The sequence below is a fragment of the Nasonia vitripennis genome (assembly GCF_009193385.2).
Source record: "Nasonia vitripennis strain AsymCx chromosome 1 unlocalized genomic scaffold, Nvit_psr_1.1 chr1_random0004, whole genome shotgun sequence".
Lineage (NCBI taxonomy): Eukaryota > Metazoa > Arthropoda > Insecta > Hymenoptera > Pteromalidae > Nasonia > Nasonia vitripennis.
Window position 1 is genome coordinate 346,826 of NW_022279590.1, and position 23,370 is coordinate 370,195.

The window sequence follows — 23,370 nt, forward strand, 5'->3', positions numbered from 1 at the left end:
AGAGAGAGAGAGAGAGAGAGAGAGAGAGAGAGAGAGAGAGTTCGACGAGGAGATAGGTAGCAGTGGAGCCGAGTGTGCGTGTGAGAGAGATAGAGAGAGATTTGAGTGACTTGCGAGAGAGTCGTGTGTGTAGAGAAGCGCAAGAAAAGTTCGCGGGAGAAAACGCGAGTTGACTCAAGAGAAACGCCGCACAGTGGCGTGTTTTGGGATTTTCGTGACAAAATCGTAGACCCCCCAGTAGAAACGAGCTAGGATACTGAAATTCGGTATGCTATAAGATGAAGTATTCTAGATCATGGAAAAAATAGTCCCGATATTCGAGGACTTGGTTGAAGGGCGCGTGAGCGACAACAGGTGTCTCGAGCGAGACCGACAGTTACGATAGTTTTGAGTGGGAAGAAGGTGAGAAAAAATAAAAAGCAAGCAAAAAAGGAGGAAAGATAAAGTGTAAGAAGATGTGTGTGAAAGAAGCAAGAAGAAAAAGTGAATAGGAAAAGAAAAAGAGAGGAAGAACAGGAAAGAAGGCACAAAAGGTTAGAAAGCCACGAGTGTCATGGCGGACGGTAAACCGAAAGGAGCGGGAAATAGCGGAGAGAAGAGTGCGGCGAGCAAAGATAAGGAGGAGAAGAAAAAAGTATTAACAAGGCAGTCAACTTTAAAAGGCTTAGTAGGAGGAAGAAAAGTGACGTTCAAAGACGAGGCGGAAGTGAAGAAAGTGTGGGATGAATTAGGAGCAATGAAAGAACAGAACAAGAAAATGAAGGAGAAAATCGCGAAAGAAGGAAAGGAGAGAGATATAGAGATGAGGAAAATAGAAAGTGTAGTGAGAGAGCTGAAAGAAGCATTGAAAAATGGAAAGGAAAAGATGGAGGCCATGGAAGAGAAGGTGGAAAGTTTGGAGAGCACGGTAGCGGAGCTGAACGAGAGGCTAACGGCGGCAACGGAGAGGCAGGCGGAGACATCAGCCGAGGCGGGAGAGGAGCGGTTCGATGCCGGAGCAACAGAGGGCGCGAGAGGCTCCACTTGGAGCTTAAGGAGCGGGGACGAGCATGCGGTCGATGCGCAGCGGCAGAAGCACAGCACGAAGCGGCAACAGCTGGGGCAGCGGTGCGTCAGATGCGTTCTCAGGGAGAGAGGTGAGTTTGATGAAGAAGATGTTATATGATAAGGATAGGGCAGAAAGAGCGTGCAACATCGTAGTGAAAGGATTGGCCGAGCACATGGTAGAATTAGAAAGGTTGATAGGAAAGAAAGATGAGGTGAAGGATTGGGTAGAAAAATTAATAGAGGAAAAATTAGGAACAGAAGTAAAGGTAGAGACAGCGAGAATAGGAGGAGGAAGAAGTAGGGTAGATAGAGTCGTAATTGCTAAATTAAGAAGCGAAGAGGAGAAGAGAAAAGTGATGAAGAATAAGAGCAAGCTAAGAGGGACGAACATTTATATAGAGCATGATTTAAGTTACGAGGAAAGGAGAAAGCAGGAGGAAATTAAGAGATGGTGCATGGAAAAGAAAAGAAAGGGATGGAATATAAGAATAGGAATAGGTAGGGTAGCAATCAACGGGCAGTGGGTAAGGTGGGAGGAAAAAGATAGATTAAAAGAGATAGAAGCTGAAGACAACAAAAGACAGGAGAAAGTAACAAAGCAATTTGAGTGGATGAGGGAAAATAGAAAGGAAAATAGGTCGGTGGTAACAGAAGGAGAAAAGGTGGACGGAGAAGAACATTTCGAGTAGGCCAGAAATGGAGATCGGAACAGGAGAGGGAGGAAAGGAAGGTAGGAAGAAGAGAAAAAATTTTTACAAGTAAGCAGAAAGAAAATAAAGGGAAGGAAAAATGGAAAAAAAGGGAAGAGGAGAAGAGTAAGGGAGGGACAGGGGAGGCAAACACAAAGAAGCTACTGTTCTGGAATATTGCAGGGTTATGGAATAAGGACATGGATTTTTGGAGATACATCAAAGGGAAAGACTTCGTAAGCCTGTCAGAAACATGGGTGAAAAGAAAAGATATAGATAAAGTAAGAGATTTATTACCAAAGGAGTTCGAATGGGAAATAGTAGAGGCAAAGAGGACACAAAAAAGAGGAAGAGCAGCAGGGGGTTTTATTATAGGAATCAAGAGAAACTGGAGCAAGGAGGAGATAGTAATAGCGGAGGAAATAACAGAAGGCTTAATTAAAACAGAAATCAGGGAACAAAAGGAGATAGTAAAAATTTGGTCAGTATATAACCAGAAGAACACGGATAAAATAATAAAAAAATTGGAAGAGATAGAAATAAAGGAAGAGGGGAAAGTGATAATAGGAGGAGATTTTAACATCAGAATAGGGGAAAAAGGGGGCTACATAGACATAGAAAACGGTGAAACGAGACATAGGAAAAGCAAAGACAAAAAGTGTAGCAATGAATGGGAAAAAGTAGTGGATTTATGCGAAGAAAAAGGTTGGAAAATTCTAAATGGAAATAAAGAAGGGGACGAAGAAGGAGAATACACTTTTATAGGAGGTAGGGGAGCAACGGTCATCGACTACATAATAGTAAATGAGGAGGTTTGGGAAGAGGAGTCAAGGTTTGAAATTCAGGAGAGCATAGATTCAGACCACGCACCACTAGTTTTCGAATATAGGAATGAAGGTCAAAAGTCAAAAGAGGAAGTAAAAGAAAAAGGAAAAACAAGGAAAGTATTGATATGGGAGGAAGAAGCGGTGGAAAAATACAAGGAAAAAACAAAAGAGCTGTGCAGAGAGATAGAAGAAAAGGAGGAAGATAGCATTGAAACAAGATGGAAAGACACAAAGGAAATAATAAAGAAAGCGTGGATTGTAGAAGAAAGAAGGGTAAAAGAAAGAAAACTAGGCTACAGGAGATGGTGGAATAGGGACTGCTCAAGAATGAAAAAGATAGCAAAGAAAGAGTATAAGAAGTGGAAAAAAGGGGAGAGTAATAATGCAAAGTATAGGCTAGCTAGAATAAAATGGAGAAGGAAATGCAGGGAAAGAGAAAAAATTTGGAAAGAAGAACAAATGAAAGAATTAGAGAACATAAAAAGGGAAAGTCAGGTTTGGGATTACATAGGAAAATTTAGGAAAAAGAAAACAAAGAAAGGGATTAAAAATGAAATCTCAGAAGAACAATGGAAAACACACTTTAAAAAACTACTACAGGGATCTGGGACAAAAAAGGTAGGAGAAAAAAGGGAAATGATAGCAGAAAAAAAAGAGGGAGAAGGTATTACGGCAGACGAAATTTTGCAAGCGTGGAAAGGCATAAAGAGGAGGAAAGCGCCGGGATGGGATGAAATCCCAAATGAAGCATGGATACACGGTAGTCAGGAAATAAAGGAAAAGCTAGTAGCAATAATAGGAAAAATATGGGACGGTGGGGAGATCCCAGAGGACTGGAAAACGGGGGTCATAGTACAGATATATAAAAAAGGAAACGTAAACGAACCTAGCAATTACAAAGGAATAACATTGTTGCCGACGGCGTATAAAATCTATGCAGAAGTGCTAAGGAAAAGACTAGTAAAGGAAGTAGAAGAAAAAGGGTTATTGTCAGAAAGTCAAGCAGGGTTCAGGGAAAACAGATCGACAATAGATAACATTTTCACACTGGACCATTTGATAAAGAAAAGTAAAAGAAATAAAAAGAAACTATACGCGTTATTCATAGACTTGAAGGCGGCGTTCGACACGGTAAACAGAAAAAAACTATGGAATATTCTAGGAGACATAGAAGTAAGTAAATATATAATAGAGCAACTGAAGGGAATATATGAGGAAACCAGGGTGAGGGTAAGAACGGAAGGAGGAGTTACAGAAGATTTCTGGACGGAACTATGATAAGACAAGGCTGCGTGTTGAGCCCAATTCTGTTCTGCCTATATATAGGAGAGTTAGAGAAAGAGTTTAGGAAAAGGAATATAGGGGGAGTAGAGACGAATGGAGTTAGGATATGGAACCTAGACTATGCAGACGACATCGTACTTCTAGCACTGAATAGGGAAGCAATTCTAGACATGATGGATACTCTAAGAAGATTTTTAAAAGAGAGAGACTTAATATTGAGCACGGAAAAGACAAAGATACTGATTTTTAATATAAAAGCAAATGAAAGGAAAGAAGTATGGAGATGGGAGAGAGATAGGATAGAAGAAGTAAGAGTATTCAAATATCTAGGATTCACGTTGAATAGGGAGGGCAACTATAAAGATCATATAAAGGAGATGAAAAAGAAAGGCCTAGCGGCAGTTAAGGAAGTATGGGGATTAGGAGAAAGGTCCTGCAAGTATGATATAAAAGTAAGAAAGATGCTATTCAATTATTTAGTGAGAAGTGTAATGGAATACGGAGTAGAAATATGGGGATGGGAAGAAAAATTAGAATTGGAAAACATTCTAATATTGTATTGGAGATGGAGCTTAGGATTAGATTTTTGCACGCCCAAGTACTTAATTCAGGAGGAAGCGAAGTTAACAAAGCTAAAGGGAAGATGGGCTCTAAGGGCACTGAAGCACGAAGATAGGATAAGAAAGCAAGAAAACGGGAGACTAATAAGGATATGCTGGGAAGAAAAATTAAAGAACAGGAAAGAAGATGAGCACATGATGAAAAAAGAAAAATATTTAAACAATATAGGACTTAGCATGGTGGAGGTGGAAATTTTGAAAGGATTAGAAAAAGATATAGGAGAAGAGATTATAAAAAGATATAATACAAGATACAAAGAGATAGTAACGCTAGGCAGACCAGAGTACCTAAAGAAAGAGAACAGAAACATCAGGGAAATAGCTAGGCTTAGGTGTGGGAACGTGGAAAGTGCAAGCTATGTAGGAAAGAACTAGAAACATTGGAACACGTAGTCGAAAACTGTGAAATAATTAGGAAATGGGAAACAGATACAAACAAAAATATAGTAATAAGATTAGAGCAACTGAAAGAGGTCTGGGAGGGAAGAAGAAATGAAGAAGTAGGAAAATGGGTAAAAGAATTAGAATTAGAAATAGAAAAAGAGAGACGGAGACAAGGGCAGGCATAGGACACAAAATGGGGAAAGAAGGATAGAGGGTAAAATTACAAAAGGGTAGAAAAACAAAACGTAAATAAGTTGTAAAAAGAGAAAGAGCGCAAAAGTAGAGATAAGAATGTAAAAGTGCTGTAATAAATAGGAGGAATGAAAATGTAAAAATAAAAAATGTAAGATTGGAAAAGGGTATAAGCGTAAAAAAGGCAAAAATGTAATAAGGTAAATGTGTAAAAAATGTAAAAATGTAGAAATATAGAAACTGTAAAATAGATGGTGAAATGTAAGATGTAAAATATAAAAAATGTAAAAGGTAAAATGTAAAAGATAAAAATGTAAATATGTATAGATGTATAATTATATAAATGTATAAATGTGTAAAAATGTATAAGGTAACGCCGAAATTAAGTTAAGATAAAATAAATGTAAAGGTAATAAATGTAATTGCAAACCATAATGATAGGAGGGAAGAAAGAGGGGAGAGCATGGAAATATAAAAAATACCGTATTGCTACGGTTATGTAATTGCGAGAGTATAATAAAAGATTGTAAAAATTTTTTGTAAAAATCAAGTCCATTTCTGGGCCATGTAAAAGGCTGAATAAACCATTATATATATATATATATATATATATATATATATATATATATATAGCCCCGATATTCAAATGTTGTTACATAACCTAAATAAAGGTGCCCGAACATGGAAACTTTCGATAAAAATGTATTAATTTATTTCCAAAGCTTAGAAAAAATAGATCTAATTTATTTCTGGACATGTTTTCTAATCTATTTTTTTACGCTAAATCGAACTACTGTAGCTCAATTGACGTAGAATAGCCCCCTTAAGAGAAAAGCGCAAATTATCGCGTTTTCCTTGATTTCGTCGGGACGGGTCGAGTCGAGCGAGCGAGATAGAGAACGAGTGTGTGTGTGTGTGTGTGTGTGTGTGTGTGTGTGCGAGAGAGATAGAGCGAGTGTTGGAGAGTCGGGAGAGGCGTATTGTCGCGCAAGAGAGAAAGAATTAATAGTGAGTTTATAGAATTTAAGTGTATTTTTTCCAATCATCCTCGAGTAACCCGACTCGAGGAGATCTAACGGGACCTCACCCGAGATCGCAAGGAGATTCGGAAACGTTTTCATAAATTATAGTGTCGCCGATTCGGGGCTGTTAAACAAAAGCGAAAATTCGTTCTGCGGGTTTTGCCACTTCACACCGGTCATCCTCTGGACAGACTCAACCCCGACATCTACGTTTGTCTGCATCGAGTGAGAGACTCTCAACTCAGCTTACCTACATTCCTCAGCATCAGTCCGTGGAGCACTTAGAGGTACTCAACCCTAGCTCCTACGTTCTCCTGCATCTGACAGGAGAGTGAGAGCTCAACTCTGTGACATACGTTCCTCTGCATCGGTCCGAGAAGCGCATAGAGATTCTCGACTCAAGCACCTACGTTCCTCTGTATCGGGCAAGAAAGTAAAAGCTCAACCCTGTGACCTACATTTCTCTGCATCGATTCAAGGAGCATTTCGTATTTACGACTTATTAGCCTTCGTTTAGCAACATTTCACTCAGAGAGAGAGAGAGAGAGAGAGAGAGAGAGAGAGAGAGAGAGAGAGAGAGAGAGAGAGAGAGAGAGCGAGAGATTAGATTAGATTAGATTAATTGCTCTTTATTTTTGTACATTTTGTTGTACATCTAACAAATATAGTGTATTATGATAAAGGAATAAAGAGAGAGAGAGGGAGAGAGAGATTTTTATACTGGTTTAAAAAAACCACATGACGAAGTATTGGGAGCAGTTTTCAAAACATATCTATAGTAAAGAGTGCTCCATGAAGTCCTCAAATAGACCCCCATGAAGTCCTCAGTCTCAAATAAGTCTAAGGTGAGTGAAATAATAAAAAATGTAATTGTTGTCCTTATATGTTATTGCTTCCGTTATGGTATATATAAAAAATGTTTAAGGCTTTTTACAGCGTTTTTTATTTCAAGCAATTAATTTTTTTTTCTTATGTAACACGTGCATGACTCCGGCATTTATTTACCTTATTAAGCAGGACTACCATTACGCTTATTAGATGGGCCGGAAAAAACATTAAAAGCTTTTTCTAAAACATTTATGAATATTGTGATAAAATTTATACCTGGATTCCTTGACCTACAACTTGAAAGAATGACTTTGTGCTCTTTTAGTAGACCTAATAGCATATTTTTAGTGCATACTGAAAACACCTCAAGACACCACTGCGCGAATCAGTGCCCCCACTTCACGAAACGATGTATGGCTCAATGCAAAAGATTTTAAGCTTCTGCTGCCCGAAAACACGCTACGTTGTGCCTATCTATGCACGCACTGTATTGCTCTTTCGAGGCGATTTTGGGCTGCTGAAGTCCGAAACTTGCGACTCAGCTGCATGCAAATCTGGGGGACGCTGCTTGCCAGCAAATCGTGTAGGTTATATTCTGAGGTGCTTTCAGTGCAGGTAAGACAACAAAAATGTATTATTCAAAGCATTACTCACGTTAATAGCTGGATTAGATTCTAATGAGATAGACGATGATTGCACCATAACCTATATAAAGAAAACAAAACTTAATCTCAAAATAATTAAATTATCGATATGGATTATTATTATCATTAACAAAATTATATCCATACCGTTCCTCGTAAATTAGGCAGTTTAGAAGTATCAATTCTCCCAATGTTCCAATGCAAAATCTTATTAACTGAATCAAATGAATATTTTCCTTGATTTGGAATGAGGTTACAATTTAGAACAACTCTAGACATCGGTATTTCTAAACGTACATTTTCTACCTATAAATTATAAAAATAATTTTATGTTTTATAGTACATTTTAGTTTTAATCATAGTAAATATATGTTGATATAAACGTCATCCAAATTTTATATACGACTTCATAACATGCAATTTTTAACACCGCATATGGTGTCTACGTGACTGCAACGATGCTCTCAAGCGTACATCACATACAAATCAAACAAAAAAGTGCAACTAGATTGCAAAACTACAGCGCTAAAAAGGATTACGATAGCTGCCTGCATATTATAAAATTTCATTTATTTCCTGAGAATTCTACGAATAAAACATAGACTGCAATGAAAAATTAAAGATGCAGGAATCATATCAAAAGTTTGGGCTGCTATTAACTTTAATCTATTTTAAGATGTTGCAAATTTAATTTGTTTTTAAAATTTGTTGTAACTGCTCTAACTTGAGAACCAAAATGGAACTTTTAAATATAAATTAACGATCATCAACTATAATAAAAACCACTTTCTGTATGAATATCGAGTTACTTCACCAATAATTTCCTGAAAAAATTCAATTACTGAAAAGACATTAGCATAATCAAAAATTTGATTCGAAAAATATTTGAAATTTAATTTTTTTTAAACATTTTTAAAATTGTTATAAATTAGATTGTCAAACCGAGTATTTTTTAAAAGAAATTATAGTAATGAAAAATGATAAGAATCACTTTACGTACAGATAAGTTATTTTACTCAAGAATCAAGTTATGATAGTGCACGTGCATGAATCGGAAGAAGTACATGCAACTATACACATGCGTGCCGAGGCAGGAATCGAGGTGACAGGTGCCGCCCACAGAGCATATAAGGAACGGGTAAGAGAAGGAGAGAGAGAGAGAGAGAGAGAGAGAGAGAGAGAGAGAGAGAGAGAGAGAGAGAGAGAGAACAACTCCCTCTCTCTCTTGCAGAAAAGTGCGATACGCACATGGTGCATGTAAGCACGTTAGCTAGATCAGAGTAATGTCGCATTTATGAGCTTATCTTTTTAGTGAGAGCCAAAGTCGGCTAACGTCTCATACAATCAACACGACCGCGAATGAACACACACACACCTCGCGGGGTACCGATACCCCATATGTAGCGTGTCCTCTGGGTGGCGGATAGGGGAATGCTCATCGGCGCGTCGAGGTCTCCTCAATCAGCCGGAGGGTGGAGCAGAAATAAAATATGCTTCGCAGACCAAACAGGCTAGGGAAAGAAATCCCGAAGATAAATCAAACATGGATAGTGAGTTAATAAAATTACTGCCCCAAGTAAATCAAGCCACAAAGCCCAGTCCCGCCGTCGATTCCAATCGGGTGAAAGCCCCAGTGGTCAGCGCTGGCCGAATGGAGTTTGGGGGTGGGGGGGGGGACTCACTTAGGAGCCGCAGGGGTTTGTCACCTGACCCCTACCGCATGTAGAGACGCAAGTGATATGGAAATAGAGGTTGATGCAGACAGGGATAAGAAAGCCGTTTGCATAACGCAAAGAAATGCGCACTTGGACCGCCTTGGCAGCAGAATCGATGAATTGATGGACTATGTCAGGGACAGGCACAATGACCACAAACAATTTAAAGATCTTGCCCGAATTATAAAAGCAAGCTATAAGAATCTCTGCATAGCAGATGATAACTTACAGCAATGCCAACGTCCGGGAACTTAGGGGAGAAAACCCCAGACAACCCTAAGTCTTAGATCTCGGAAGATGGGTACAACAAAGGAAGCCCCAACTACTCCGCAGTATAGAAATAGAGAAAATAAAGGAGAGATTCCAGCAATCACCACAGAGGAATTACTAGCTGCAAAAGAATCGGGAACAACAAGGCTCCAGCCCTGTATGGCATACCCAACATTGCATTGAAAGGAGCTATACAGGCACGCCCCGATGTCTTTGTATACCTGTACAATTCATGTCTCGAAGAAGGGACGTTTCCCAAGATATGAAAGAAGTAACGCCTTGTACTATTTCCAAAAGGAGGTAAGTTACCTAGGAAAGCTGCCTCATACAGACCACCCTGCATGCTGGACACCCCGGGCAAGATCTTAGAGCGCATAATCGGCGTTAGAATGGACCAAGTCATTGAAAACCCAGGCGGACTTGCGAAACATCAATACGGCTTCAGGAAAAAACGCTCCACTCTTGATGCCATAAGCTTAGTAGTTGATACCGCTAGAACTGCAACAGAAGGAAAAAGATGGAAAGGAGGATCCAATAAGTACTTTGCTATTATTACACTGGATGTTAAAAATGCGTTTAACTCAGCCAGCTAGGGCAAGATACAGGAGGCACTATTGAAAAAAGAGGTACCCGAGGTATCCGCATATATAAGAAGGATTATTTCTGACTACCTGAAAGATAGAACCCTTTTGTATGACACAGAGAGCAGCACGAAAACCTATCAAGTAACCGTAGGGTCACAAGGGTCAGTGCTCGGCCCACTATTGTGGAACATCATGTACGATGGCGTACTCAGGCTAGAGCTACTCGAAGGTGCAACGGTTGTAGGGTTTGCAGATAACATTGCAGTAGTGGTAGTTGCAAAACAAAATGAAGAAGTGACGAAAATCGCCTACGAGGTAGTAGGCATAATCTACGATTGGTTAAAGCAGACTAAACTTGAGCTTGCTAGCCATAAAACGGAAGCTATCCTTATATTTAGTAGGAAGAAAATAGAGACAATAACGCTGTTAGTAGACGGACACGAAATAGACTCTCAGCCGACCATTAAGTATCTGGGAATCACCATAGACGCCAGACTAACGTTAAAGCAGCATATTGAGAGAGCGAGTAATAAGGCAGCAAAAGTCAGTGCTGCACTATCGCGACTAATGCCAATTAAAGGTGGGCCAACGGAGGGTCGAAGGTTACTCCTCAACAGTGTAACTAAATCAATTATGTGATACGGTACCCCAACATGGGTTGACGCTATATTGGTGAAGTCCTATGCACGAACGCTGTCAATAGTTTATAGGAGAAGAACATTGCGGGTCGCTTAGTATCAGAAGATGCAGTGTGCGTTATTTTAAGTATGTCGCCTACCTTCTAGCAACAGAACGAAAGAATATATACGAAGAAAGCCGGCGTGGTGACAATACTCAAAAGGAAGTTTGAAAATCCGCAAAGGAACAAACCCTAGATGAGTGGCAAAGACGATGGGACTTCATGCGGAAAGGGGCGTCGGACGCACCGCCTCATACCACGTATTGTTGGCTGGGCCAATAGACGACACGAGGAAGTGAATTACTACCTTACGCAGTTTTTGAGCGAAAATGGATACTTTCAAGCCTACCTACACCGCTTCAAGATAGAGGATAATCCAAATTGCCCAGTATGTCTGTAAGCAAACGAAGATGCGGATCATGTCTTCTGTAACTGTTCGCGATACAAAATGGAACGAGAAGAACTCGAGCGTTACCTTCAGACGTGGGTGACCCCTGAGTCAATGATGACAGCTATGCTAGCGTCGAAGGATGGCTGGTGCGCAGTAAACAACTACGTAAGGACCATTCTCAAGAAGGTGAGAAGTGACAAAGAGAATGGAAGGAAAGGACAAGGCGAAACAGCTGAGTAAAACTGTTGCTAGACGAAGGCCACTAGGTAATAGATACAAAACGCTCCTCGGACTGATGCAGAGGAACGTAGGTCACAAAGTTGAGCTTTCACTTCCCTGCCCGATGCAGAGAAACGAAGGAGCTAAAGTTGAGTACCTCTAAATGCTTCTTAAACCGATGTTGAGGAACGTAGGCAACTAAGTTGAGCCTAGACTCCCTTACCCGATGCAGAAAAACGTAGGTGTCGGGGTTGAGTCTGTACAGAGGATGGCTGGTCGATGCTGCTCTAAGTAGACGACCAGACCATGCTGCAGGAAGCAGACAGCTGGATAATGCAGAATGAAGAAGACGGCAGGACGATGCATAATGAAGAAGAAGCGTTTAATCCTGAACCCTTAATCACCTTGGTGGATGGGAAATGTATGAAAACGTCAAACTTCAAAGGAGAAGCCAAAAAAGGCTAGTTAACGAGCCCCACGGAAGTATTGTTTAATAATAGTACCTGTGGGGATCCGGTGTCGGAGGTCCACTTCAGCAGAGCTTGCTCTGCCCATTGTACATAAACACACACACACACACACCTACGCTGATATCTTGCGAAAGATGAAAGCAGACCTAAAACTGAAGATGCTAGGGGATAGCGTAAATAGGATACGCAAAACGGCGGTTAGTGACTTACTTTTGGAACTCCAACGCAAATCGGAAGGGAAGGCAACGGAACTTCGACAAGCGTAGTGTAAGAATTGCTAGAAAAGGATGTCACCGTAAGAACCCTACAAGATGTAGAGGTCTTTGAAGTAAAGGATCTTGATGCTCTAACCATTAAGGAGGACATCGTGGAAGTGCTACGGAGGTAGTTTTAAGATAGCGGCTTAAATGCAGTGAAGGAAACGGCAGTAAAGTTTGTGCGCAAGGCATATGGCGATATACAGACGGCGGTCATTTAAATGCCAGCAAAAATGGCTCAGCAGATGATCGCAGAGCAGAAAATCAGGATAAGCTGGGTAGTATGCAGAATACGAGAGATAAAGCGGAATGCACGTCTACTTAGCTGCTATAAATGTCTAGGATTTGGACATATCGGCAAAAACTGCACAGTAACACAAGATCGAAGTAACCACTGTTACAAGTGTGGAGTCGAAGGACATAATGCAAGAGATTGTAATAACAAACCGAGCTGCGTTCTCTGCCAAGAAAGAGGGGCGACAGAAAAAAAGTTACTATGCTGCTGGTAGCTACTCATGTCCAGTATACCGAGCGGTAGTAGAGAAGTTGAAGAAACGAAGATAATGAAGATAGTGCAGTTAAATTTAAATCACTGCGAGACGGCACGGGATTTACTTAACCAGTACGTTCATGAGACGGGGGTCGACGTAGCCATTATATGTGAACCATACACGGCTCTGGACGAGACATCGTGAGAAACAGACGACACTGGCAGAGTAGCGATCTAGGCATGTGGAAACGTGGCATTCCAGGAAAAAATGTTGAACAGCGAGGAAGGATTTGTTCGTGCAAAGATAGCAGGAATACACGTATACAGCTGCTATGCTTCGCCTAACGCACCGATCGAACAGTTCGAGCGGCAGTTAGATCGACTCGTGCAGGATATTGCGGAAAGAAAGCCAATAATTATATCGCAGGCGATTCTAACGCATAGGCCGTAGAGTGGGGCATAGTTGCCTTATTGGCTCAATTGACGAGTGGACCGTGAGTGAACACTACACAAATAGTGATCACCAGGCCATAATAATGGATGTAAGAAAATCAGAGCAGAGACCCAGCGCGAGTACAAGGGCCAACTGAGTCGGTCGGAAAACGAAGGATTATGATAAGGAGATATTCCTACTGGCACTGGAAGAATTGCAACTCTCGGGGACGGCGAACAGCAAGGCGGAACAGGTGATGGGTAATATCACATGAGCCTGTGACGCTGCCATGATGAGAAGAGTGCCCAATTGTAGACGACCACCAGTATATTTGACGGTCGAGAACGAGAAGCAGCTAGTCCAGACAAAGTCTCAGAATGCAGCTACTCCAGAAAATCGCTTCGGAAAGCAACTACTCCAGAAAAAGTCTTGGAAAGCAGCCACTCCAGAAAACGAGCCAGAAAGCAGCTGCTCTAGAAAGCGTGTCAGAAAGCAGGTAGTCGAGAAAATCGTCCAACAACCAGATTCCTTTTTCCAGTAGCAAGAAGCAGCTATATCAGAGCTAGTTCAAAAACCAGTCAATTTAACGCGCGAGTCAATAAGTAGACATCCCAGACAACTTTAAAGTATTTGATTAGGCAGGAATTGATAATGTTCAAGCGCGGGGGGCTGCTCACACGCGCCGTAAGGAATGGGGCTTTGTTTACGTGCTGTTCTTAACCGGCAATCTCATTGTTTCTTTTACGAGATAGAATCTTGAAAAGTGATTTTATCAAACTTTGGAACGGTGCGCGATAAGTAAATTTTGCAGGGAGCTACAGCTACATCCACTTGGTTATCATCACTTATGTTGGGGGTGAAAATTATAAAACAAGGCTTTAAAATAATTCAAAAAAATCGGTGAAAAAATATTCGCAAGTGGTTTTTGAGTCCTTTCGTACTCGAAAACCGTGCTGCGATAATCCCTTATTTTAAGAGTGGATATAGGCGTGCGTGGGTGAAAAGGTAAAAAAAAAATCGCTGGATGAAAATTATTTCAATTTTCGGTAGCAATTATTCTAAAGGAGAATAAAATGTTTGGACAACATTTTTTTCACCCCTGACTTGTGTTAATCGTATCACGAAAACAAACGATTTTCGTAAAAAATGGACACAATTTTTGTTCTATAAATGGGGTGACCTTTGATCATTATTATACGTCACAGTCATTCCTTTTCCCGCAAGCAAAGTCACTGGCGAGATAGGTAATTTTTTGTAGTCCCTTTCATAAATATTCTATTTTTTTATGCACGGCCACGACACGAAAGTGCCTTATAGTTTTGTCATCGAAAAATGTGTGAGATGCGATATCTCACGCGATTTTTAACCGATCGGGCTAAAATTTTAGGAGGTGTCTCCTCTCGCGCAAACCTTACAATTAATTTTTTTTTATCCCGATCGTCTACGTTTTTTCAAAATGCGGGCACATTGTTTAATTTTTACGTGTTTATTGAATAAAAAATGTAGTGTTACACGATTATCTTTGAGAGACCTTAATCACTCGGGCTAAAAATTTGTGTGCAAACTCCCTTTGTAATAGTAAGGTGCCAAATTTACTTTGGGCTATATCCAGCATATATACGCAAAATGCGGTCACCTCCAAAAATTGCTAAAAATAGTTTTTTGGCTTGAATTCAAATTCTAAGCATTCTACAAAAAAAAAGTTAAACGGAATAGTTGTAGATCTTTGAAAAATACAACTTTTTCCAATTAACATTGAATTATGAAATTCTTATAACTCGAGTTTACAGCCCAAAATTGATTTTTGGCTGCTTAAAAACCAATTATTTGCCATAAAATTTTATGGATTAAAGTTTTACGTGAAACTTGATCAAGCTTACAGATAAAGCTTAATTGAGCCAAGGGTGCTTCACGAGGCTCGCGGGCGCATTAACGCTCCGCGCGCGCGCTCGTGTATAATTCTACCCGCCATCGGCTAAATTCCCACTATTGAGCCGACTATACTGCACCGGGAAGTAGCGCGTGAGTTTCTCCGTTTGTTTATACGCACTTGGGCACGTTCGTACAATGTACATTATATTAATAAACATCCGCTGACGGGAGTCGCATACACTGGCCGCGCCTGATTATCGGCAGAACACACAGAGGGCTATTTACGAATGGTGGAAAAGAGCCGCTATAATACCACTGGCGCTGCGCCGCCGCTGCTGCTACAGGCTAGTTCGCGCGCATCGTCCCGAGGCAAAGTGATTGAATTTGCATTGGCAGGGCATAACGCGGGCACGTGTGTACGCGAATTACGCACGCAGATTGTCGATGATGAAATGATTAACGTCCTCCTTGCAATAATGAGGAAATTTCAAATCCTATGAATAGCCCGCGCTCTCCGTTCGCCCAGGAAGAGAGGTGCTCGCGAGCTTTATAAAGGCCGGGCTGAGTGAGAGCGAAAGAGAGCGCGCGATGAAACACTCGTTAAGCCCGCAGCTTTTTCCCTTTCTTTTCACTTTTCTACCGCCCTTGCGACTGGCTTTTCATTCTTAATGTCTTTACTACAATTTCAGCTACAAGATTACCAAGATAAAAAAAAGACTCGCTCGGCCGACAGGTATTAAAAGCTGCAGCATCAATCAATCAATTGGTTGGCGTGTGAATTCTTTTTTATTTCCCGTTGCCGCGCTGCCGGATGCATTATTTATTACACGAGAGAGAGAGAGAGAGAGAGAGAGAGAGAGAGAGAGAGAGATCCGCGTCCCCTAGTTTAAATACCTTGAATTTATAAGTATCTGGTGCACTGGATTCTTGTTCCCTGAATTCATTGTCACCGTCATCATCAGATTCTAACTGCTCAGCTGAAAAGAAATTTCACAATGAATGTACATTTGCTCAAAAAAGCAAGTAAAATAATTACGATTAGAGTAGAAATTTGTACTCTTCTCTTCTTCTTTATTATCATCTTGGCCTGGATTTTAACGGAGCTTGGCAATTTCTTCTTCAAACTCTGTAGTATATCCTCAGTTTTTGACGCAGGGATGTTGATGATTTACAGTTGTTCTTTGACATACTCTTACATTCGTCTGTCTTCCCACACTTCGTTGATAAAATATTTAATCCCAACTAAACAACTTATGTGAACGTGTAGTTTGTCCACTTTCTTCCTTTGAGATAACAGGTGCAGCTTTTTGGTAGGCTCACATCAGGTCCTCAAATGCTATAAATAAATGAATATTAAATTCAGTATCGTAATAACATAGATTGTATTCTGAAGCAATTAAATGTACATACCGCTAAGAATTTACCTCATATCTTTGATTTTCTTGTAATTTCTGATTAAATTGATGAGATTCGTGATCTCCTCATATCTATTCGTTTTTTCTTTTGCACCGCTAAACTGTTATCAGGAATGATTTGATGGCTAGCCTATCCAAACATCCTTCTCAGTTTAAGTGTTGGACTCTGAGTCCAAACCAGTGGCCAAGAAACGACTCATCTTGGCTTACTAATTCTTCCTTACTTGTTAATCAATGTTGAAGTTATGCAATGTTTCCCAATTTTCCATAGGAATGAGGCAGCGAGCACTAGATACAATCATTCACACAGCAAACCTGACGAAAAAATGAACAAATAAATTTAAAAGAAAATTATTGTTCATTGAAATTTATGTAGGAATGTTGAAATCGATATTTGTATCCATAAGCAGAAAAACTGGCCAGACGATGCAGCAAAACTATAATGCAATTTACACTGTCAGAAACATAACCTACAATAATCGTTTACAAATATTCTGGTAGATGGTGTTCGGCGCAATTTTTTGAATTTGACATAATTTATGCCCTATACATTTCATAAGTATTTTATAAAATAAATAAAATTAAACAATTTGAAAAATTTATATATTTAATAGCTATCATGAATATATTCTTTAGATTTTTGAGGAGTATACGTGTATATAATCTTTAATTACAACTTCACATATTATGAACACGCATGTTATTTTCCATGATCTTGTATATATAATATACATTCAAATAACAAAGATAAAGGCACACTTGAGCAGTGACCTTTATTCAACATTTACTTTGTCTTTGTCTCTGACCGCTGTAGGTAGTTTTACATCAAAGTGAAAGTGAAATTTTCCCATAGTGAAAATACAAATTTTATTTTTCGAGTGAGAAAAATAGATGCTTTTGTTGTTCGACACAAGCACACAAAGATTTGAACAATGGATGGTAAGAAATATCCTTCTGAATCTATCGGAGTGCTAGGTAACTATATAATTAACTATTCCTTTTTTGAGATTCAGATTTCTACTCGGCTTTTTTCAATAATCCAATAATATCTGTGGAAAATACTACGATTAATTCAGAAGATTCTGAATTTTTATTCAAAACAGAAAAATGTAAGTTTTTTGTTATAGAGTAGCATGAATAATCTATAATTAAAGAACATGCATCATTTTCTGGATAGGCATAATGTATTTCTTTTTAATTTTGCAGCATTTCAGTCTCTCGATAGCACAGATTTAGAAAAATTATCCGAACAATTAGATTCTGTAGATATACCTTATCCAGAAAATAGTCTCTCTAGTTTTACTAATGCTTTTGAGCAAAATTGTAAGTTTTCGATCAGTCATTCGCTATTTTCACGCGAAATCATTCGCACGCGAGAATCGAAAATTCATGCAAAAGTTTGTCAGTGTACACACAAGAGCAATGGTGTGACATAATGCTGAAAGCTAAGAAAGAAGAGCCCTTTTACAATGTCAGACAGCTTTCTTCAAACGATATTTTGAATTTCCGGACATTGGCTATGGACCAGAACCGGAAAGCAATTAATATTTCACATGTGAGAGAAATAGCTGTATTTCCAAATGAGACAAATTGTTTCATAAAATATGAATACAAGGAATAACCACAACGTATTTTAATAGATACCAAAAAGTGCATTGGTAAAACGTATCCATTATATAAATTTTATAACAGGAAGATAACGTTAGATAAAGAAAATGAGAAGGATTTACTATATTTGTGCTATATACCATGCATTTTATGAACAAATATTGAAATAATTTTGATGTTTAAAAGTTCTATTTAAAAAAGAGACTAATTTATTTGTCTATTAACAAATTAAAAAATATTACCATAAATAATCATACTGCTTTATATTTTAACATTTTTCCTTCATGGTCATAAGTTTCATATTGTGTTTTAATCACTAGTATTATAGATTTTAGAATTTTATTTTAGCGATTTAGAATCGCTAGTATTATAGTATTATAGAATTTAAAAAAATATTTGCCATTACCTTTACAACTGTTGCCCTGGTTGGTCGAGACGTGGACGTTGGCCTTGGCGTCGAGCAGAGCTCGGACCACCGGCGGGTTGCCCCGGTTTACGGCGAAGAAGCCAGCAGCCAGCAGATCACCTCCTCGTCTTCGTTTCTGATGGCAATGCGCACAAGGTTCTCCAAGTTGTCGCCGTGTTGTTTAGGTAGCCGATGCGACGCATCTCCTCCGCGATGCCGCGGGTGCCTTGTCGTAGTTCTTGATCTTGTGGTTGTTGCGGCCGAGAGCCGCGGCCGTTTTGTCGCGGCACTCGCGGTAGATGCGCAGCGCCGTGTGGTACTTGCCCTGCTGCAGGTACATGAGGGCCATATTCTGCCGAGTCTGCATGCAGTCCGGATGGGTGGCGCCGATCGCGGTCTTCTCGCTTTCGTGGCGCTATTCGAGCATAGCCATGTCCAAGGCGAACTTGCAGTCGCGTATCAGCGCCTGCACGAGGATGTTGGAGGCGAGCTGTGTCTCGGGGTAGACCGACCTGTATGCTTGGCGCTTGCGCTCGTAAATGCGCTCGTGGGTGCGCAGCGACTCCTTGCACCTCCCCTGCCGACTGGACGATCTTGCACTTGGTGGCCATGGTCTGGGCCTGCTGCATGCGAGTTATGCCAAAGCTGCTTCAGTTGGTCGACTCTAGAGAAGTTGCAGTGCGTCACGAGGGTGCGGTGCTCCCAATTGGCCGCCCCGGCTATGGCCCGCATGTTGCCGATGTTCTTGATCTTCTTGATCTCCTTGATAATGTCGAAGTTGTTATTGGCGATGCTCTGGAAGGACTCGTCGATCATCTTAAGCAGATTAGAACTGCCTGTATTGCTTCAATCCTTGTAATTATCGCACCTCTTGCAGTCCTATATTTTGAATGTCCAAAGGTGATTCTTCTCAAAACCTGTAATAACATTATTATTGTAATCAACAAATTGAAACAATTTGAATAATCTTTTATCTCAAAATATTAAGACCATTGAGATTAGTCTATTTAATCACTCATTTTATTCCAGGATAAAATTTTAAAATATAATATAATGTGATAATCAGAATCTGGAATACCTGATTTAAGTAAAGCAGAGGTATACAGGCTTTCAAGTAGGATGTGATTCGCACGAGCTTGAAAAATCTACAGTAATTGTCCATAGCGATAGACAAGTGCACTTCCAGTGCAAATTTTAGTTGCTCAAAATGGCTGCAGCATATGAGGTGTGTGTTTTATCCTTTAGATAAAACAAGTCGCCAATGCGGTCTGCGGTTAGTTGTACCTGACCTTGTGAGTTTTTAATAATGGCGCGTGATTTCGTGAATGTCACTTCGTAGTTGTTATCAACTATTTTGGCTACAGCTATCAGGTTGGTGCGCAAATCCGGCACGAATAGTGTGTCTTCAGTGTTATTGACTTGCATGTGTCGTCTGCTGTCGTCAGCTTGACGTCGCCTCTGGCTTTTATTGCTGTGGTGGCTGCAACCGCCACGTTTTAGGCCCATACAGGTACGGCCCTGAGCTACCAGCCCAGGAGCCAAGGAGCGCAGGTACAGGGGGGTGCGTCGTTCTCTCTCTCTCTCTCTCTCTCTCTCGCGCGCGCGCGCGCCTACACGGATCCCATTCAAGTATTGATCGCGTGAGAGCGGCCGACGCAACCGAACTACGCCGAAAACGAGATTTCGTCCGCTGCGCATACCCCTCTCCAAGCATTCCTGTTTCGCTTGCAGCCCCGCTGACCAGCATGAGCGCAGCAGCGCTGACTTCCTTCCCAACCTTTATGCTGACTATATCTCTCCTTGCGTTACCTAGTGCGACGAAGCCACGTGGAGGAGGAGTCCAGCAGAAAGCCCGGATCCAGCCATTTGAGTTGCAGCCTCGCCTCACCGCTGGTTTCTCCGTTGTAAATTTTAACAGTAATTTTTTTTGGTTACTTGCTTTGACTAACTCTTTTTTTTCGCACCCGGGGATCTCTCTTGTAGACTGATCCGGGGAGTCATTCCCATCATGAGAATACTCTGCATATGTGCTAATATAATAACCCTGCCACTGACAGGTACAAAAAGACAGCTGTCGCTGTCCGGCTGATGGTGATCATATCACGTCCAAGTCGGCTGCCTATGGACGCAATTCGCGTTTTTTTTTTATTCGTATCACTAATCGTATCATCATAACCCCTCGTGTACCTAACATATACCGCGACATATAAAACGTCTTGCTTTCAACACACTAGTTATTCTCCCTTAAGAGGATAGAAATAAATTCAACTCACTCTAAATAATTTCTCTAAGCAAATAATGCGAAAATATCAATGTTTCATGGCATTGCTTGCTAGCTTGAGAGAGCCATCACTGTCCACGTGGTTTGTGAATGCGTCTTTGCTTCTACACAGATGTGAAGTGCAGCCGCTGTCGATGCACCAAAAATCATTTGCGGAGACGTTTTCTGGCTTGATGAAGAAACAATGAGCTGTTGCAGCATCACAATCAGCGTCCTGCTTATTTTGGTCTCTCTTTTTGAAGCAGCTTGATTCCTTGTGGCTCTTTATACCGCAAAATCCACATTTGTATTTTACTTTCCCCTTCGAGGCACTCGAGTTAGTTTAGCGTTTCTCCGTGGCGTTTTTGGTGGCGCTGGGGTTGGTCTTTTGCTGCGATTATTTTGCTTAGCCAAACATGGTTGAATCTGCTTCTTGGAATTCGTTTTTGCGAGCGTTGCTCTCTTCGATGATTTTGACTTTCAAGTCTTCTGCGCTAGGCAATTTGTCGCGAGATTCAATCGCGCACCGAAAATTTTCAAAGCTGCTTGGTAGGCTATACAGTAGCATGATCGTCGTCAAGTCACCGTTGATTTCGATGTCCATGGACTGTAATTTGTCGACTGTGTCGAAGAAGTTATTGACATGTGTGTGTACGTCGTCGCTTTCCTTCATTTTATGATGTATCAGGCCTTTTAAGAGGGTGGCCTTTCGGGCAGGTCCTTGTGAAGCGAAAGTCGTCTCGAGCCTTTTCCATACGTCGTTTGCTGTTATGCAACCTTTGACTAGTTTTAACTCGGACGGGCTTATGCTCAGGATAAGATCAGCTTTTGCCTTTCGATCGGCATCCAACCACTGTTTGTATTTTTTCTCGTCCTCGTTCTTAGAAGTTCCCTCCGATATGGTCGGTGCGGGATGTTCGCCGCAAACGTATGCCCACGTGTCGTTTTTCACGAGTAATGCCTCAGCTTGGATCTTCAACGTATCGTAATTGTTTCGTGTCAGCAATTCCAATCGCGTTGAGTGCGTAATGCTCGAGCCGTTTGACATTTTGGTGGTCTAGGCTGATATCGTGCGTCCGAGTGCGTGTGAAAAGGAAGCGGCACTTTTAGGTTACGTTTGGCACTTCACTGCTTTCTCTTTAGTTGAGAACGTTTCGCTACACTATTACTATGCGCTGTGATTGTTCGCGTGATACGCAGGCTCATAACCTGTTAAGCAGAGCAAATGAGCGAGAGAACTTAGTTATAAATGAGGAACTTTATTTAGAACTTATACAGGCGACCATTATGGTCGAGAGGTTGAACAAAAAGGTGAGCGAGTAAGTGGTGAGTGAATGTACAAGCGAGTTAGCGCGACATCTGTACGGAGTAGTGGGAGTTAAAGGATTTAAAATATACAAAGAAGATTCTAATTATGTTTTAACAAAATTAAGTTAGCAAAATAATATATTGTAAAAGTAGACTTCAAAACCTTCAATTTGATTTTTTGGAGGACTCTCTAGCCCCTCTAGAATTGAAGATATTGCCGTTTGAAATTGGCTAAAAAATCGAAGTATCAAATCTGTGAATAGGTGCATGAAAACTTCTATGATATACACCTTGTTTAGCTCTTATATTGGTTCCTGGGGTACTGTCGACTTTTCAAAAAAACTAGATTAGAGGTTTTGATGCTAGCTATTGTTATTGGTATGGTTATTATTCAAGTACTTATTGTTAAAATTAATTTCATAATTTTTTTGAATATACAACCAATGTCAAAAAAATTATTAGTGCGAATATTCTCAAAATTTACTTTGATCTCTAAAAAAGTTAATTATACAAAATAATTAATATTTTTTAATTCTACACGAATACGAAAGCCGTTACTGACAAGAATTATTGGCATGGCCTTGATTCACTCAATATGCTGTATTTACTATTATCAAACTTTGATAATTTTAATAAATATTTTAGCTATAAATAATTTTGTAAATAGTAAACATCTAAAATAAGAATTAAATAGTTATAGAGGTGCTTATATATAAATCGTAAAAAAATTTTTGTAATTTCGCGTAAAAATATGCTATAAAGAAATCAAATAGTAAATATATGTAAAAAGTGCGCTACTGTATGCATTGGCTTTTGACATATATGTACTATATGATTTCTTTATCGCATATTTTATTCCGTATATAATGTATATATTATCGCAAATATTGGAATCACAAAAATATATTTAAAACATTGATTAGGTGCTAAATTAAATTGTAATTCATATCTTAAAAATTATTCTTATAGAAAGAAAATAAAACTTCTATGATAATAAATAATAATTAGATTGTTTCTTTTAATGTATAATTTAAGTACATTTCTCTTTAAAAGCTTTTTAAAATTTGGTGATGCTGGAAAATATAGTGGACTATGTAGGTAAGTAATTCATAGACAAATTATTTGTATTTTCAATGATTATGGTACTCTCATTTGAAGAAAAATATTCATTTATATTAAATAATGTAGCAAATAACCTATGTTGTATTGTGATTTATTGTCAGAGTTTGTACATGTATTTCACGATTTATTCTCAAAAAAATTACAAATATTTACAAAAACTTCCAAAAGGTCATAAATTATCACAACAAAAGATCATGAAGGTCTTAACGTGAATTTTATACAGATACATTAATAATTATCTGCTGTGCTTTTTTGTCATTTTTTTGTCAATATTTGTCATTTAATGTTAAAAATTCGTGAAAAAATATCTTAATTATTTTAATAAATCACATCA

The 23,370-nt window shown here is 39.7% G+C and overlaps 1 protein-coding gene across 38 annotated transcripts in view; it reads right to left on the bottom strand.

Moving 5' to 3' along the window:
* Positions 1-23,370, bottom strand: part of LOC100113758 (AP-3 complex subunit mu-1) — an 835,720-nt gene that overhangs the window by 51,518 nt on the left and 760,832 nt on the right. For 35 of the 38 annotated variants that reach the window (XM_032601272.1, XM_031933577.2, XM_032601274.1 and 32 more), the window contains 2 exons: positions 7,685-7,843; positions 7,548-7,598 (listed from right to left, as the gene is read on the bottom strand). The exons of 1 other annotated variant lie outside the window; for it this stretch is intronic. In XM_032601272.1, the coding sequence (XP_032457163.1) occupies positions 7,548-7,598; positions 7,685-7,843 (210 nt within the window). Of the gene's footprint in view, positions 1-7,547; positions 7,599-7,684; positions 7,844-15,811; positions 15,895-15,974; positions 16,254-16,341; positions 16,648-18,346; positions 19,264-23,370 lie in introns of those variants that run through there. 2 more of the 38 variants (XR_004345113.1, XR_004228391.1) reach the window with 2 other exon arrangements.